The sequence below is a fragment of the Rattus norvegicus genome, chromosome 8, assembly GCF_021556685.1.
Source record: "Rattus norvegicus strain SHRSP/BbbUtx chromosome 8, alternate assembly SHRSP_T2T, whole genome shotgun sequence".
Lineage (NCBI taxonomy): Eukaryota > Metazoa > Chordata > Mammalia > Rodentia > Muridae > Rattus > Rattus norvegicus.
The window spans coordinates 118,304,451-118,322,948 of NC_141541.1; the positions used below are offsets into that span (position 1 = coordinate 118,304,451).

At 40.4% G+C, this 18,498-nt stretch overlaps 1 protein-coding gene across 13 annotated transcripts in view; it reads left to right on the forward strand.

The window, feature by feature from the left end:
• Setd2 (SET domain containing 2, histone lysine methyltransferase) overlaps positions 1-18,498 on the forward strand; it is an 85,583-nt gene that overhangs the window by 51,306 nt on the left and 15,779 nt on the right. For all 13 annotated transcript variants that reach the window (XR_015626717.1, XR_015626716.1, XR_015626715.1 and 10 more), the window contains 5 exon segments: positions 6,343-6,391; positions 8,369-8,549; positions 9,671-10,340; positions 14,199-14,333; positions 17,539-17,678. Coding sequence is in view for 2 of the 13 variants with exons in the window: in NM_001401163.1 (NP_001388092.1) it covers positions 6,343-6,391; positions 8,369-8,549; positions 9,671-10,340; positions 14,199-14,333; positions 17,539-17,678 (1,175 nt within the window). In the remaining 11 variants the exon portion in view is untranslated.

The following is an 18,498-nucleotide window of genomic DNA, read 5'->3' on the forward strand; positions in this document are numbered from 1 at the left end:
GGTAAGGTGCCGCCTTAGTAACCAGGTCTTCACCAAGAAGATGTGGGTGCGCAGCACTAATCCTTTGGTACCATCCCTAGAGCTGCTTCAGAGATGTGTGGTCTTTTCCTTTTCTTTGAATCTAAAAAGGCCATTCTTGTATGCAGTCCAAAATGTATATAATGAACTGTTTTTTTCCTACTTCTATCTCCTGTGGATCTCAGGCAGTCAACTATGATTATTTTGTACATCCCTCCAGAAAGAAATCATGCTTATTATGCATATACATGGCCAACTTTTAAATTTTTTTTTTTTTTTATTTTTATTTTCAGTCAGTATGTAGTCTAGCCAGGCCTGGAACTCATTCTGTAGACCTGGCTGATTTGGAACTCATGTCTGCCTGTCTCTGTCTTGTTTGCCACCACACCCAACCTGCTTTTTTTTTTTTTTTCCGGAGCCGGGGACCGAACCCACCAACCTGCTTTTTACATTTGTATTTTGTACCAGTTATAAAGAGTATTTTTTATAGAAGTATGGTATAGGTTGTATAAATAAATATACATGATTGAATCGGTCCCTGGTTACATCCATGTGTGTTGATCCCTTTCTTTAACAGTGCACACTTACACATTGCTAGGTAGTTGTTTGCATTATTTGTTACTGTGATAAGCACCCATATTGTTCAACCTAGTTATGCTTGTTTAACTTTTTATCCCTTTCATCCCTCCTCCTCCCCCTACCCCCTGGTCATATTTTTGAGACAGGGTTTCTCTGTGCATCCCTGGCTCTCCTAGAACTGGCCCTGTAGAGCAGGCTGATCTCAGATCCACTTGTTTCTGCTGGGATTAAAGGGGTGTGCCTGTGTGTGTAGCTTGTGCTTCCTTCTCTTTGTAACCATCTAATATGATGGTAGCATGCATACTGTTGACGATTATGAATGTGACACACAATTTAGAATTTAAGTCTCAGAATGTCCACAGTCTTCGTGTAGGTATTTTAGAATTGCTTTCTGGAAGAATCAGTTTCAAAACCTTACAAATCTAAGAAATGCCTTTAATTTATTTCCTTTTGTTTGACAGATATATAGTTAACATTTTAAAATTAAATTTTCTTTAGAATGAAAATAGTGGACCTGTAGTGTGTTTAGTGGTAGAATATGTCTCTGGCTGGCCTCAAATTCAAATACCATATATGTGTAGCTGAGGATGACTGTGAACTTTAGATCATCCTCACTCCACCTTCCAAGTGCTGGGGTGGTAGGCATTCATCGTCATACCTGGCTGTGTGGTACCTGAGTTTCGCAAATACTGATGCCAGTGGTGTCAAAGCCCTCGGAGCATCAGGGGCAGCATCGTTACTTGAGGTTCTGAGCCACTTACAGTGTGGGTGCTGGGAACTGAACTTGGGTTCTCTTCAGCCCTTCATTATGTTTTTCTTCCATGGAGTTAATTTTTTGTTCTTCTGACCTGTTGGATTTTCTTTTTTAAGATGTAGAACTTCTTTAATTTTGTTTTTCAGCATTTCGTTTGACAAAGCAAGACTTGATCTTAGAAAAGTAGGGGTGGTGGTGGCGGCACACACCATTAATCTCAGCCTTGGAGAGACAGAGGCAAGATGGACCTCAAGAGCAGCCTGGTCTACACAGAGAAACCCTGTCTCAAAACAAAACAACAAAAAGAAAGAAAGAAACAAAAGTCTTGGGGAGCTAGACCAGTTAGTAAAGGGAGGGTTTGTCCTGAAAGCCTGAGGACCAGGGTTTGATTTTTTTTTTTGTTGTGTTTTTGGTGGAGACTCTTAACCCCTTTTTGTTGTTTGTATTTTCTTTCATTTTTGAATTAACTCGTTTTTCTTAACTCTACTATCACATTTTTAAATCCAGAGTATATTTACTCTTACTCTAAATTCTTTTCTGTCTATAGATTTATATTCTCTAGTGTGGGTACATTTTCACAAAAACTAGAAAATATTTAGACACTTAAACACATCCCCCAGTTTAATAACTAACTGCCCAGGGTAGTTCTTGTTTCAGGTTAGAGATAAAACATTCAGGTAGATATCTCTTAAATTTGCCTCCTAGGATTTTTGGTATCAAAAATGTTGTGGTGTAATAAAGATTGAATGATTTTGAATGTTGGTCCCAGGCAAAATCTGAATTAGTTTACTTGAAGACTTCTTCTTAAATAAAAGTGTTATGGTTTGAAGGAAAATGATGAGTTAGCTTTTCTGTCACAGAGAATAACCCTAGTACTCTGGAAGTAGAGGCAGGAGCAGCAGGAGTTCAGGGTCACCCTCAGCTACACTCAGCCTCAGGTAGCTTGCATTGTAGGACACCCTGTCTCCAAAAACCAAAAAGGGTTGCCTTTTATATAAAATCTGGGCTTGGCTGATGTCAGATCCAGAACCTTTTAAGTCTGTTTGGCACGTAATATATGTATTACGTAGGTAGGTAGGTAGGTAGGTAGGTAGGTAGGTAGGTAGGTAGGTAGGGTGGGTGGGTGGGTGGGTGGGTGGGTGGGTGGGTGGATGGATAGATAGATAGATAGATAGATAGATAGATAGATAGATAGATAGATAGATAGATAGATAGATAGATAGATAGATAGATAGAGGTAAGTGGGTAGTAGGTAGTAATAGCCTCCTCTTTAGCAGTATTAAAAATATGTGAGACTTAGAACAGAATCAAGTCTCAGCCATCCTTCTGGGTGTGTGTTGTTTTAGAACAGTCTCAAGTAGCCCAGGTTTGCTTGGAACTTGCTGTGTAGCTCAGATTACCTTAAACTTACTTCCTCAAGTATGCAAAGTTGGGACATTGGTATATGTTTTTAGACTGTGGTGTTACTTTTATTTTATGCATTAGCAAATTATATTTGTTCTTGGCTCACAGCAATTACAGCTTAAATATGTATGTGTGTTGTTGGGAGTACTGTCTAGGCACTAAAGAAGTGAAAAAGAATGATATCTAAATATTGGATGGGGTGAAGGAATAAGACTTTTTAGGCCTCTCTTAAGTACAAGAGTTAAACATAGCCATGGTCTCCCAGTCATAGTACTGTCTTATAATACGCCAGTCTCCTGGCCGGGATAAAGAAACTCATTCTGTTTTGAGGGTCAATGTGAGGAGCCAGAATTCAGATCAATATTTTCTCAGTGTCCTATAACTGTGACATTATTATTATGGCTTATCACTGTGACATCATTCCTAGTAGAGTTCTCTAATAGTCAGGCTAATTCATTACTATTCATTCACCAGATAGAATGATCCTACAAAATTTCACAGTAGTTTTCACAATGCTTCATCCTTATCTTTTAAGATATCATGGGACTTTGGTACCATCCATTTCATTTTTAGGAGTTCAGTCTCCTTATATAAAAGTTAACTAGGAGGGAGTAGGTAATAGTTTTCTATGTAGTTTTGCCTTCATAAAGTAGAAGATGAAGTTAGTTAACTTTTAATCTTGGGTACACACTGAAATTTGTTCATTTGTTTTTAAGTGTCCTCTTTACTGCAATCATCTATACTACAGTTAAGTTATCAATAGTGAATGGTGCTATTGTTATTTTGTGAATATAAGAAATATATATTTGAAAACAAACATGTACTTTATTTAGGCTGGAGAGATGACCCATCAACCAAGAACACAGATGGCCCCTGCTACCCCTGAGGATCTGAGTTCTGTTCCCAGCACACATACCTGGTGGCTCACAGCCACCTGGTACTCCAGCTTCAGGGGAATTCCAATACCTCTGGCTTGTGGACACCTGTATCATGTATCTATTCCTACTCACACATATACACAATTTTAAAAGTGGCGTGTGTGTGTGTGTGTGTGTGTGTGTACGCACATGCACCATTGTGCATATGTGGAGGACAGTTTTCCTGCAGTTATTATTTTTTTCTCAAGTACGTGAGTCCTAGGAATTGAACTCAGAGATACCCTTAACATGCTGTGAGCCATCTTGCTGGCCTCAGAATACATTTTCAGGTTAATGGTTGATACAATCTTTTGTAGTAATTTTCTATGGCACATTAACCATCATAGAATGGATCTTCAACTTTTGAAATCTGTACAATATTTAATTTAAAGCACCTTCCATGAACACTTACAATGCCAGGATCTCAGGGAAAAGAAGGAAGCTGTGTTATCTGTAATTGGGCCTTGGTGTGTATCTAAGTATTCTTTATGAATACTTTAAGTACCTAGATTTGCATAGTATATTCAAACACTGGTTAAACTTCTTCAGATTAATCGGTAGTTGCTGATAAGTAGTAGTTTTACTTTTCTCCAAATGTGGTTATTCAGTGGCATAGAGAAACCAGAGCTGAACCCAGTACCCAAAGCTAGAAGCTGCAGGGGTCTCTGAGAGCAGAGTAGCAAATGGAGGTGCGTCTTCTCAACAAGCAGAGTCAGCTCAGGAGGAAAGCGCAGTAAGCGTGGTAATCTTGAATGGGCAGTACCAAACTTCCAAGGCACTTGCCCTTTTTGTAGAACAGAGGATTTTTCTTTTTTCTTTTTTTTTTTTTCCTGATGGTGCTGGCCACTGAACCCAGGACCTTGCACATGCTAAGCCAGCACTGTGCCACTGGGCCGCTGCTTCCACTCAGGAAGTTCATTTTGAAGCTCAAATTAGATAATGCACATGAAACATTGAAGAGTGACACATAGGATAAGTGCACAGGTAAAACTATAGTGATTTATTGGGTGATCTGTTAGCATAGAATATTGGAGAGGGTTGTTTTTCCCCCTTTTTTCTTCAGGACAGGTCTCATTATGTAGCTCTGGCTGTCCTGGAACTCACTACGTAGTCCACTCAGAGGTCTGCCTGCCTGCCCCTGACTCCCAAATGCTGGGGTTAAAGGTGTGCACCACCATGCCCTCTTAAATATCTCATCTTGAACCTTCATTTGTCTAATATGGATTATTTCTCATTTTCCCCAAATATTTTAGTGTGAAATGAGTTTGGTTTTCTTGGAGTACCTTTTCAATAATACATCACTGCGTCACACAGGTTAATCCAGGCTTCATGGGTATGGCTGATGTACAGTTGTTGTTGTTATAAAGGGAGAGAGAGTATCATTGCATACCATGGAGACTATGTAGGCTCATCATTAATGGGCTCTCCTTAGTCAGGAGCTGGGTAAGAACTTAGCAGCTGTCTACTACCTGGTGAACTAGGATAGTATGGGATTGACAGACCAGCAAAGTATGTGCTTAGGAGCTACTGTGTAAGTAAACATATTCAAGGCATAAAACATAGTTTATATTTTTCATGATCAATTTGGTACAATATTAGATGCCATTTTGGGAGTATCGATGATGTAATGATAGTGTTCATTTCTCCTCCCCCCCCTTCCCTCTCCCCTCTTCTTCCTTCACAGCCTTAGAAAAGTAGATAATTTGGCTATTAGCAAGGTTGGTCTTGCATCTATAGTAAGTACATTGAATCGCCTAGTGTGCAGAGACCCTAAATGTTTTCTTTAGTATGGCAAAGGACATGGCGGGGCTGAGGATGGAGAATGGCTCAGTAATGGATTGCTAGCTTGGAGTTTGTGAGAGAAACCATGGATTCCATCCCCAGCACCATATAAACAATGAGCATGAAAAAAAAATGCTTTATACATGTAATTGTCCAACTGTGTTTTAACGGAGTTATTGCTCTTAGTGGGAATGGTACATGAGACATTAGGATTGTCCTTATGAATACACTCAGTAAAGAAACTATAACTTCGGGGTTGGGGATTTAGCTCAGCGGTAAGAGCGCTTGCCTAGGAAGCGCAAGGCCTTGGGTTCGGTCTCCAGCTCCGAAAAAAAGAACCAAAAAAAAAAAAGAAACTATAACTTCTATCTTATTTTTACAGGAATATATATGCACAAAGGCATTCAAGAATTAGAATTCTCAGGAAATAAGTTCTTGTCACAAATATAGTAGTTTATTCTGCTATATCACTAGTGGGATAATACAACCAACCAGACAGGTGCTGATGGTACACATTTTTAATCCCAGCATCTGGGAGGCAGAGGCAGGTGGATCTCTGTGAGTTTGAAACCAGCCTGGTCTACAGAACCTAGTTCCAGGACAGTCAAGGCTACACAGAGAAACCCTGTCTTCCAAAATGAAAAGGAAAGAAAAAAAAGATAATATAACTTTGTTTAATGTGAGGTATATACATATACATCTTCTTTTACTCAATTTTATTTAAAGCCAAATGTGTTCTGGAAAATATTTAATTATCAATCAATCTATTTTCCTTGTAGTGTGTTTTCCTGGCCTTCCCGTAGCTTTATGTTATCAGTTTCAAAGCAGTGATCTTATTACCTCACGCTATGAACTCATCTTTTGTTTGTTTTGTTTTTTGTTTTACAGGAGGTATATCGAATTCCAAAGAAAAGTCAAACCGAAAAGGAGAGCACAGGTAGGTTGAAGAACACTTGTATAGTAGCTATGTAAGAATCCTTTCCATGATCGTGGGGACATCCTATAAGGACTTCAGTGTTCTTCCTTTTGAAACAGCTATACAAGTGAAACATTGGATGTAATAATCTGGCAACTTGCACCTGTATTCTTTCTTGGTGGATTTTTCCAAAGGAGATGTTTCTTACACTGCCTGTGTGGTGCTTTGGTAACTTACGTTGATTGGTCTCTAGAATAGCAATTCTTGTTTGTTTGTTTGTTTGTTTTCTTGCTCCTTCAGTGCTGGAGGGTTAAGCCCACATGTTAGACAAGTACTGTACCACTGAACTTTTCTCCCTCGCTTTAAAGTAGGTGTTCTTTAAAAAAAATTTTTTAGATGTATATATGAATGCTTTCCCTGTATCCATGTCTGTTTATAATACATGTGCCTGGTACCTATGGGAGGCCAGAAGAGGCTCTGGAACCTGGAGTTAGGGGAGGTTGCAAGCAACCATGTAGGTGCTGAGGACCAAATCCTGGTCCTCTCTAAAAGCAGCAAGTGTTTTTACCCATTATGCCATCTCTCCAGTCCCCTTCCCCCTTTAAGAATACTACTCTTTTATGTTTATGGGTCTTTTGCTTGTATGCGTATGTGTGCAGTATCTATGTGTACCTGGTACCCTCAGAGGCCAGAGAAGAGCATCAGATTCCCTAGAACTAGAGTTACACGTGGTTGTGAGCTGTCATATGGGTACTGGGAATCAACTCTAAGTCTTCTGCAAAAACAGCAAGTGCTCTTAACTATAGAGACATCTCTCTAACCCCAAGTGTGTGTGTGTGTGTGTGTGTGTGTGTGTGTGTGTGTGTGTGTGTGTGTGTGTGTGTGTGTGTGTGTGTGTGTGTTCTTTACCAGAGAAGACTAAGAAATCTTACCAGAGCTATGTGTATTGGCGCACACCTTTAATCCCAGTACTCAGGAGGCTGAAATAGGCAGATGTCTGAATTTGGGGCCAAACTGGTTACAGAGAGAATTCCAGGACACCCAGGGCTATACAGAGAAACTCTTACTCAAAAAAAACAAAAAGGAAAAGAAAAAAGAAATGTTCATCAGATTTTCAAGAAGTCAGTGGCTGCTGAAGCTCGTACTCTTTATTAGAGAATAGACAGTAGAAGTTCCATGGAAGTCCTAGTGTCCTGACTTGACTGCCTCACTGTTTCTAACACACTTTAAGGAACTAAAGAAAGGGGTGGGGGTGGGGGGACGACACAGACTGTGATTGGTTTCTTGAATCCCTTCTAACCTGGACCAGTGTTGCTGGAGTGAAAAGACCAGTTTGTGTGTTAACCTCTACCCTATTTTTCACAAGCATAGGTCTGATTCCTTAAAGAAAGACCTGTGTGATATCTTTCTCTCCATCATTCTCCCTTTTGCACATCTTGAAGTTCTAATGTTTTCTTTCTCTTTATAGCCAGACTTCCTGCATGGGATTATAAAGAACTATAAGCAGATGGTTCTGGGGTTGGGCATTTAGCTCGGTGGTAGAGCACTTGCCTAGCAAGCACAAGTCCCTGGGTTCGGTCCTCAGCTTCAGGGGGTTTGGGGGGAGATGGTTCTTGGCAGTTTTTTCTTGATAGAACCATTGACAGCAATGTAAAGTTTTTAGAGGCTACCAGTCTAGCCAATTAGCACTAGATAGCCCTTAAATATTTCAGGGTTACCTCACATGTTTTTTAGGTCTCTAGTCTAGTATAGCTCTTGGGGAGTTGCAATGGATGATCTTGTTTGTTTGTTTGTTTGTTTGTTTTTCTTCATAAGCAACCTTTTCTTTATTGCATGTGGAGTTTTCTTGCTTAGTTTTAGACTTAGAATAAGGAAATATGCATTTGGTTTTGATTTCTCAATGTTAAGCAAGTAAAATCTAGAAGAGTCCGTACACTTACCTTTTTGGATAGGAGTTAAATACTTAATGTGTAATTTCCCTACTAAAATTCTTTCTAGTAACTGAACGAGGGAGGGACACTGCTGCCTTCAGAGATCAAACAGCTCCAAAGACCCCTAACAGGTCGAGAGAGAGAGAGCCAGACAAGCAGTCTCAAAATAAAGAGAAAAGGAAACGCCGGGGCTCGCTGTCACCACCTTCTTCTGCGTATGAACGGGGAACAAAAAGGCCAGATGACAGGTAAGTGACCAAGTGCGTTGTTCTTATTTGAGCAAATCCAAACAAGTCCCTGGGCCCCATATAGTGGAAAGAGGGACTCAACCCTGACAGCTTGTCATTTAACACCCACAGTTATGCTGTGGTGCATATTACACACACACACACACACACACACACACACACACACACACACACACACACACGCTTTTGGAATTAATATCTTCAGATGAGTAAGTTTAAGATTTTACTGGTAAATTTTAAGACAGATTATTTTAGTAATAAGAGTTTTGCAGTTTGCATTTAATCACATATAAATACTTTTCCCATTTGTTTATCTGTTTTAGACAGGATCGCACCAGGATGCTGTAACGTAGAGCAATCCTGCCTTAGCCTCACGAGTTCTAAGGTGACACATGTTAGCTACTATGCCTGGCTTTTTTATGTGTGTTGAGGACCAAGCTCAGATGTTCCCGCTGGACCATATACTGGATTATTTCTTGGCTCATGTCACATTTTCTTTTCTTCATTTTTCATTTATTTACAAAGAAATAGGTTTTATCCCATTTTAAAATCTGTATTTGTGGTTATGGAACCTGCCTCAGCCCTGAGGAAGAATAGGAGGCAGGTGTCACTACCTGAGACATCTAAGGTCGAGGATGCTGGTGAAAGCACTCACGTGTTGGATTTCCTTGAGCTTTGCTTTGGCGGCCACATTCCTTTTGTTTGTTATATGGCATCCGGGATTGAGCACAGGGCTTTGTCCGAGGTAGACACACACACTCCACTGAGCTGTATCTCCCAGCTCAGTTTATTTTAACAATGTGTGTGTCCACACCTTCAGAGGCCTGAAACATTGGCTGTTACAGCTGGAGTTACAGGCAGTTGAGAACTGCCTGATATGAGTGCTGGGACGGAACTACTAAGGCATCTCTCCAGCCCCCTTGTTTTCCTTTATTTGTGTAGTGCCAGATACTGAATTTAAGCAATCTCTGCATAACAACCCTCATTTACTAAACTTTTGAGTGAATTTTAGGCGATGTCAGATGTGGTTAGTGGTTTTTTTCATGAATGACTTACTGTCTTATAAATGTTTTGATGATATCCACGATTGGTAACCTTTTGTGGTATTATTTTCCTTGTAGGTATGATACACCAACTTCTAAAAAGAAAGTACGAATTAAAGACCGAAACAAACTTTCTACAGAGGAGCGCAGGAAGTTGTTTGAACAAGAGGTAGCACAAAGGGAGGCTCAGAAGCAACAGCAACAGATGCAGAACTTGGGGATGACATCACCACTACCCTTTGACTCTCTGGGTTATAATGCCTCTCATCACCCCTTTGCTGGGTACCCACCAGGTTATCCCATGCAAGCCTATGTGGATCCCAGCAACCCTAATGCTGGAAAGGTGCTTCTGCCTACACCTAGCATGGACCCTGTGTGCTCCCCTGCGCCTTATGATCACGCTCAGCCCTTGGTAGGACATTCTACAGAGTCTCTTGCTGCCCCTCCGTCTGTGCCAGTGGTACCACACGGGGCAGCCTCTGTGGAAGTTTCTAGTTCACAGTATGCAGCTCAGAGTGAAAGTGTGGTGCATCAAGACTCCAGTGTCCCTGGAATGCCAGTACAAACTCCAGGCCCAGTCCAAGGACAGAATTACAGTGTCTGGGATTCAAACCAACAGTCTGTCAGTGTACAGCCCCAGTATTCTCCTGCCCAATCTCAAGCAACCATATATTACCAAGGACAGACATGTTCAACCGTCTACGGTGTGACCTCTCCTTATTCACAGACAACTCCTCCAATTGTGCAGGTAATTAGTGGTGGAACTTGTATGTTAACATCTGTTAATTCCATGCTAATTAAATCTGGTAGATTGAGAAGCCCTATTGATAACCTTATCTCACTTGAGACGGTAATCTGACATGAAGAAGCAGCCCTGCCACTGGTTATGTTGTTTGTGTCTTGGTGCGGGTGATGAAACCTTGGCCTTGTGCGTACAGTCACCAGACCTTCTCCCAGGACATTATAGCCTAACCTGGGACCCAGTTCTATATCGGTTACATTGGGGTGTGAAGTGTCTAATAACTTAAGATAGTAGTTTGTCACAGTTTCCATGAGTAAGGAATTTAGAAGCAACGTACCTTGATAGAGTCAAGCCATTTTCTTGGATTGTAGTCAGATAGAGGATTTACTTTGCACCTTATTCACGACCGAGGCTTCCCAGGAGGGCTACCCACAGTTCCTATTACTTTGCTATATTCTGTTCTGCCTAAGAGTGTGCATACCAGGTGGTGGTAATCACTGGAGAGCCATTGTGAGGGCTTTAACACTATAAACTATAATGAAAATATACTTAGGAATTCTTGGTTTACTTTACATATCTTTTGTTTTGTTTGTTTGTTTGTTTGTTTGTTTGAGACAGTTTCTCTGTAGTAGTCTTGACTGCTCTGGAACTTCTTCTGTAGACCAGGCTGCCCTCAAACTCAAGAGATCCACCTACCTCTGCCTCCCAAGTTCTGGGATTAAAGGCATGCGCCACCATTGCCCAGCTACTTTAGGTCTCCTGAGTAGTAGATAAGTGGATTCTCTCCCCTCTTTGAATTCGTTGATCAGAAGTGATGTGGGGTTGAGTAATGAGAAACATGTAGCATGGTGGTTGGTGTTTATTTTGACTCTCAACTCTTAATTAATATATTTTTGGAAAAGATGAATATATTCTTGAGTCTTTGTTTCCTCATGTGTAAAATGGCAGAATGCCTTAAAATAGTTTAATTTTTTTGCATTAAGATAGTATTAATGATGAATTTTAAAATCTTTAGTTATAGTTATTATGCATTTATCTTACTGCTAAAGGAAATGTTAACATGAATTTGCTGTGAAGTGTAGCTAAGTCATGTTCATCTGTTATCTGGCCAGAGATACGCTCTCTAGTAAGTGGCCAAAAAGCTCTGTGATGTTTAAATCCTGCTATCTCCCATAACAACAGATGTGAGATATGGAGAGTTAGAAGTTGTGATACTCATAATGATACAGTAATATGTGATGTGTAAAAAATTAAATTTGTAGTAAACTTTAAAATTCCTGCATGTGGCTGCAAAGGTGGCCAGCGGCTCAGAGCACTTGCTGAGTACCTAGGAGACCTGAGTTTGGTTCCCAGCACTCTTGTCAGACAGCCAGCTTAGTGGCATCAGTGCTAATGTATCTGACGCCAAATCTTTAGAATTCCGGAATGGTGAACCTTAGTTAGATATCTTGTCGGGCAAATTTTTATGAGCATGGCATCACTAAGGATCAAAGAATTAGCTTCCAAAATACTAAGTCCTTCCTACTCCCATTGTGTGCTTGTGTGCTTGCCTTCCTGTTTTTTCTAGAAATAACATTTCCCCTGGGAACTGTTGGGGCTTGTTTTGGGTTTTGGGGGGGTTGTTTTTTTGTTTGGTTTTGTTTTCTCTAAATTGGTGTTTGGGTTTAGAATGGATGTACATGCTTATAATCCCAGCATGGTGGGAATCTGAGACAGAAGGATAATGAGTTCAAGGCCAGACTGAACCACGTAGTGAGATCCTTATTTTCAAAGAGCTGGGAGTAGGACATTTGTTTTGATTTGGCCTTTAAAATACTTTGTAAAGTTGATATTAAATGCTTTCAATTCATATTATTTTGAATGGTTATAAACTCCACTCTGTAGGAAATAAATTAAAATTACAGATTCTGGGAGGATTTAATTTATTCTGAGTACTGTAAAAATACTTTAACATGGTCTAGTAGAGTAATATCTGACATAATAATCTAAATGGATCACTTTGGTTGCTCTGGCAAAGAAAATAATGAAAGTCGGGCTGGAGAGATGGCTCAGCCGTTAAAGGCTAGGCTCACAACCAAAAATATAAGAAAATAATGAAAGTTAAGGGCAAAGATTGTTGAGTAATCTACTCAGGAGAATACAGTTAGTTTAGTTGTACATGATATCCACGTGAAAGAATATATAAAGACAAAGCTAGCAGAGTTTGCTAATTAATTAAATTGGGAAGGCAAGCCAGGTTTTCTTTTTCCTTTCCTTTTCTTTTTTTTTTAAAAACATTCTCTGCACTGTCTGGCGGTTAGCTGGGCTACAAAAGATCCAGTTAACTGGTTTACTGCCTCTAGTTACTCCATAACAGTAAGCTGAAGTCAGGACTGCCAGCGTGTAAAAATGTGCCTGTATACATAGTATAACATTGATAATCTTTTGCTGCTGGTAACTTCTATTTTTGTTGACTTCCGATTATTTTCTGGGTGTATATATTAAGTTTTTTAAAAAGTCCTTTTTATAGCATATTTCCTATTTTACTCTGGTTTGGGATCTGAGCCCAGGCTGACTCCAATAAGTACTTTCTGATGAGGGGCATTCTCATTGAAAGTTCAATCTCTATTATTAACCTATGGTTTTAAATATCAGGTTATATCCCATTCTGTTCAAGGAAAGTTTGGATTCACATTTACAAAGAGGCAGAGAATAATAGTACATATAGGAAATGACCCAAGGACCATTGCCAGTGAAAAACTGAGCCCCATCTCAGGGGAAAATGTTAACTGGGAACACTTCGTTTGTTAGACTGTCTATGTTTTCTTCTTTGCTCCTAAGTGTGGAATTTAAGCTATACATTTGGATACTTAAGACGGCTTTAAAAACATTGATACTAACTACCTGAGGATTATTTCTTAGAAGCTGGATGAATTCTTATGGCTAGTTTTCTTATTAATGCTCCATTGCCTCTGTCTCCTGAGTGCTGGAATTAAAGGCCCAGCTCTTAGGAGACTCTACATGTGAGCAGATACCTGCATCTGATGCCGTTAGAGCAGGGTGTTCTGGATTCATTTCTTGTATAAATCAGTGTACATTATGAATTTTAGGTTCATTATATTCTGTTATCTTTGTAGAAATTTTATGTTACCAAAAGCTTAAAAACAAGAATTGAATATTAGTATTTGATTATCTTACACCGTGAATCACTGCTGTTGCCCTTACTGTGTCAAAATAACCTGTTAATATTACTAGTTGGTAACAAAGGACCTCACTGAAGTTGCATGTGATGTATGTTCTTATAATTCGGGACTTATAAAAGACTGAGGCAGGTTTCTTTTATAAGTTCAAAGCCAGACTTTTTTTTTTTTTTTTTATAAAAAGTTGGAGAATACTTCCCAAAAAGAGCAGAATGGACAGTGAGAAAGTATGTGTGTGTGTAATGTGTGTGTCTAGTATATCTGCGTATTTAGATCCCTGAAGTAGCACTTGTCACTATAGTTTCCCCGAGAGTTAGACAGTTTCTATGAATTAAAAAAAAAGAGACGGGTTTGTGTATTCTCTTGTGTGCCAATGCATTGAGGTGAGATTGAAATTCGTGTTATTTGGTGACATACATCTTTAATCCCAGCATTCGGAAGGCAGAGGCAGGAGAGTGAGTTCAAGGCTAGCCAGAGCTACATAATGAAACTCTTATCTCAAAAAACCAACCAAACAGAAAACCAAAAAGTTTCATGTTTGAAACAAAAGTTCTGTATATCTTTTAACCAAAATATTCATATAAGAAGTATCTTCTTAAAGCTTATGTCATATTGGAAGTCAGTTACTGTTTCACATAATATGATCCAGAGAAATAATAAGTTATGACTTTGTTTTATCTTCTAGAGTTATGCCCAGCCAAGTCTTCAGTATATCCAGGGACAGCAGATTTTCACAGCTCACCCACAAGGAGTGGTGGTACAGCCAGCTGCAGCCGTGACTACAATAGTTGCACCAGGGCAGCCTCAGCCCTTACAGCCAGTAAGAAATGTTTCACTTGTTAACTCTCCCATTGGCTGTATATGTCTTTACAAAAACATTTTCCCGATATTTTTTGTAATTTATATGGCCACTCATTTTACCTGGCTACCGTGAAGTGTCAACATATTTTGTGAAATTACTGTCACATGTATCGGGTGGGATCCTTCTTGTTATTAGCCCTGAATAATCTTATATTTTTGTTATTAACTTTTAAAGTAGTAATTTTTCTAGACACAAGGCAGAGAATGATGGTATGTATAACTATAGTCCCAGTACTCTGGAGGCTGGATGATCATGAGTTCAAGACCAGCCTGGACTACATAAGTGAGTTGAAGGGCATACTGGGTGTCATAGCCAGAATCCTGTCTTAAAAGAACTACTTTTGACCTAGTGAGCTAACTTCATAATGTCCTTGCTATGCAGGCTTGACAGCCAGAAGAAGGCATCAGTTCTCATCACAGATGGTTGTGAGCCACCATGTGGCTGCTGGGAATTGAATTCAGGACCTCTGGAAGAGCAGTCGATGCTCTTAACCACTGAGCCATCTCTCCAGTCACTTGCTCCTTTTCAATATAGATATGAATATGACTGATTACTAATAACCACACAATAATAGGCTGTCTTGAAATCTCTGTGAAGGCCATTAATCCAAAACTCTTCAGTATAGCCTCAGGCAGGTTTTTTTTTTTTTTTTTTTTTTTTTTTTTTTTTTGGTTCTTTTTTTCGGAGCTGGGGACCGAACCCAGGGGCTTGCGCTTCCTAGGTAAGCGCTCTACCACTGAGCTAAATCCCCAGCCCCCTCAGGCAGGTTTTTAGGACAAGAATAGAAAGCAGCAGCACCCCCTTTACCCCCCCCAAAATGACAAGAATGGTCTCTAGGCCACCTAATTTTCTTCTTTGAAACCTCTTAAGCCAGGCAGTCGTCATCTGCATGGCTCTTATCGCCCTGTCTCTGCTCCTATAGCATGTCCCATTAAGCCCTGCTTAAAGTATTCACAAAGTCCACATTGCACCAAGAAGCAGCTTGGTCAAAGCCTGTCATAGCAATACCCTGCTCCTTGGTACCAACTTCTATCTTAGTCAGTGTTTTGTGTTTTATTGCAATGAAGAGATACCATAATCAAGGTGGCTTTTATAAAAGCATTTAATTCGGGGCTGCCTTACAATTTCAGGGGTTTAGTCCATTATCACAATGGCAGGAGAACATTGTGGCATACATGGTGCTGGAACAGTAGCTAAAAGCTACATCTTGAGCTGCAGGCTGAGAGGGAAACACTGAGCTAGGCATGGACCTTTGAAACCCCAGGGCCCTTTACCCTCCAACACAGCTGTACCTTGTAAGCAGTCAAAAGATGCAGGCCTGTGGGGACCATTCATATTCAAACCACAGTACTTTGAATCATGTTCAAAGTAGTCAAACTTCAGCTTCATTTAAAAAAAAAAAAAAAAAAAAAAAAAACCAAAACACCGATAAACTTGTTGAGGCGGCTTGTGCCTGTTGCTGTGTTTTATTAAAATAGAGAAGCCATCTATTTGGATGTGCAGTCGTGTGTGTGGGGGGGTGCCTCTGTGGGCAGGTGCTGAGGCACCCCTTCTCCCTGAGGGGCCAGCCCCACAGCTGTATAGTATAGAATAGAGTTTATTCAGGGCATGGGGAGGGTGTTGAGAGGGTAGTAGCCAGATAAAGGCAGAGAGAGAGTAGAATAGAGTAGAGGCTGGCCATGAGCACATGGAGAGAGGGGAAGCAGGAGAAAGGGGACAGTGGAAAAGTAAGAGAGCAAGAGAGCCGGGAGGTAGCGGGTAACCCCTTTATAGTGAGTCAGGCATACTTGGCTGTTGCCTGGTAACTGTGGGGTGGAGCCTAGACTAAATGCCAACACCTACAATCTAGCACTTGCCTCAGGAGAGTTGTTTGATACATGTTTGAGGTAAGTAGTGAGTTCTAGGTCAAACCTTGTCTCAGAAAGAAAAATAAGGTATTTAAGGATTTGATTTGAGGAAGGATAGAACTGTTTCTAGATAGGGAAGGATCAGTAATGTAATAGTCACTAATAACTGGAGTAATCTTAAGGGACATAGAAGCTCGGTGGGGAAAGGTAATTTTACTTGACTGCATAGACCTGTGGGAATTAAGGAAAGGACTCTTAAACTTGGTCTAAACTTTCAGCTACACTAAGTTGGGTGGGGATAAACTAAAGAATGTACAGACTGGGAGTGTTCAAAGATGCACAATTGTTTAAAAGTGAAAGCGTTTCATGTGGATCTGGAGTCTCGGGTCCTTCCGTAACACGAAGATAGAGCTGAAAATTATTCCTTATGATTTTACACAAGGAACACTGAAAGATAGTTCTGGGGACTGAAGATCTAAGATAAAGGTGACAGCAAAATCAGGTTTTCCTGAGAGCCTCTCTGCTTGTCTTGCAGAAGTGTCCTTACATACTCTTATGTGAGCTTCCTCTTGTCGTGTTGTTGTTTTCATGGTGCTTTTGACCTCATCGAGCCTTAATTACCTCTGTGAAGGCTCTCTGTCTCCCACCAAGGTCACATTGGCATTGGGGCTTCAACACATGGATTTTGGGGAAACACTTTGGTCAGTTACAGTGATTGTTAGGGTTTTGAAGTATAGCATTGCTGGAAATTAACTTGGTGGTTAAAAGCATAGTTAAGAAAAAAATAGCTGAAATTTCATAACTATTTTAAGAAAAGTACAGAAAAAAAGTACAATAGATAAAATGCTACCATCCTGCTTCCCAGGTTTATGTCTGTCTGTGTCTAGTGCCATACAGAGGAAATACAAGAAGCATCAGACCTCCCAGAACCAGAAAGTTGTTAGCTACTGTGTGGGGACTGGACATCGAACCCAGTTCTTCTACAAGAAAACAAGTGCTCTTAGCCACTGAGCTCCAGTATGGAGTTCTATAAGCCCGTAGCTTTGGCTTTTTGTCGTCGTATTCAATGACATTGTATTTGATTTGTGTTAAAACTGGTAAATGTTGGTCTACGTAATGAGTTGTTAAATATTATTACGATGGGATATCCTCAGTTGTGGCTTGGGGAGGTCCCTTCATGTGTCCTGTCTTGTTAACTATTTCCATAAGTATACCTTTCCTTTATCCTTTTTAAGGGAAACTAGAAGTTGGCATTTTGCCCTATTACATATTGAAAGAAATATCACTGAACAAAAATGTATTTGTGTATTTTTTAGCCTGAAATGGTTGTAACAAATAATCTACTGGATCTGCCACCGCCCTCCCCTCCAAAACCAAAAACGATTGTTTTACCTCCCAACTGGAAGACAGCCCGAGATCCTGAAGGGAAGATCTATTACTACCACGTAATCACGAGGTAAGAGGTTTCACTGGGTATCCCACATCTGATTTTAACCTGGTCAGTATGCTGCCAGCATGAAATTTGGTATTTATTGAGTTCTCACTGACCTAAAGTTGCACTACTGAATTTCTAGAATCCCATGTGGGTAAGAAAGTATGGGTGGTGCCAGGTCACATGTGTTTGAGGGGCGTGTGCAAGCATAGCCACTCAAAGTCAATCTGTGGTGGTGTTCCTCAGGAATCACCCGCCAAGTGTTTTGTTTGCTTTTGAGGCTTGATGACCAGGCTGTCTTGGGAGTCGTCAAGCTCCAGATACCCACCTACCTTTTTTCTAGTGCTGGTATTCCAAGCATGGCACAGAACAGGTTTTTATGAGGGTTCATGGGATTGAACTCAGGTTCTCTTGCTTATGCATTGAATACTTTGCCAACCGAGCCATCTCCCTGTGTGTGTGCCCTTTGTTCCTTTTGAGATGGATTCATGCAGCCCAGGCCAGCTTCGAGTGCCTGATCCTCCTTCCTCTGTCTCAAGTGCTGGAACTGGAAGTGTGCATTGCCACGCCCAGCTTCAGAGTCCCATCTGAAAGCGCATGTCAGACTTAGTCTTTACCCTTTTACATGCTTCGGTATATCTTCCCATTGCATTTATTAGAGTGTGTGTGTGCGCGCGTGTGCGTGTGTACATATGACTGCATGCATGCCCAGTGTCCTATGTCCTGCATGTAAGTGTCAGAGGACAACTTGGAGGAGTTTGTTTTAATTTTATTTTATGTGCATTGGTGTTTTGTCTGCATGTATGTATATCTGTGTGAGGGCATCAGAACCCCTGTAACTGGA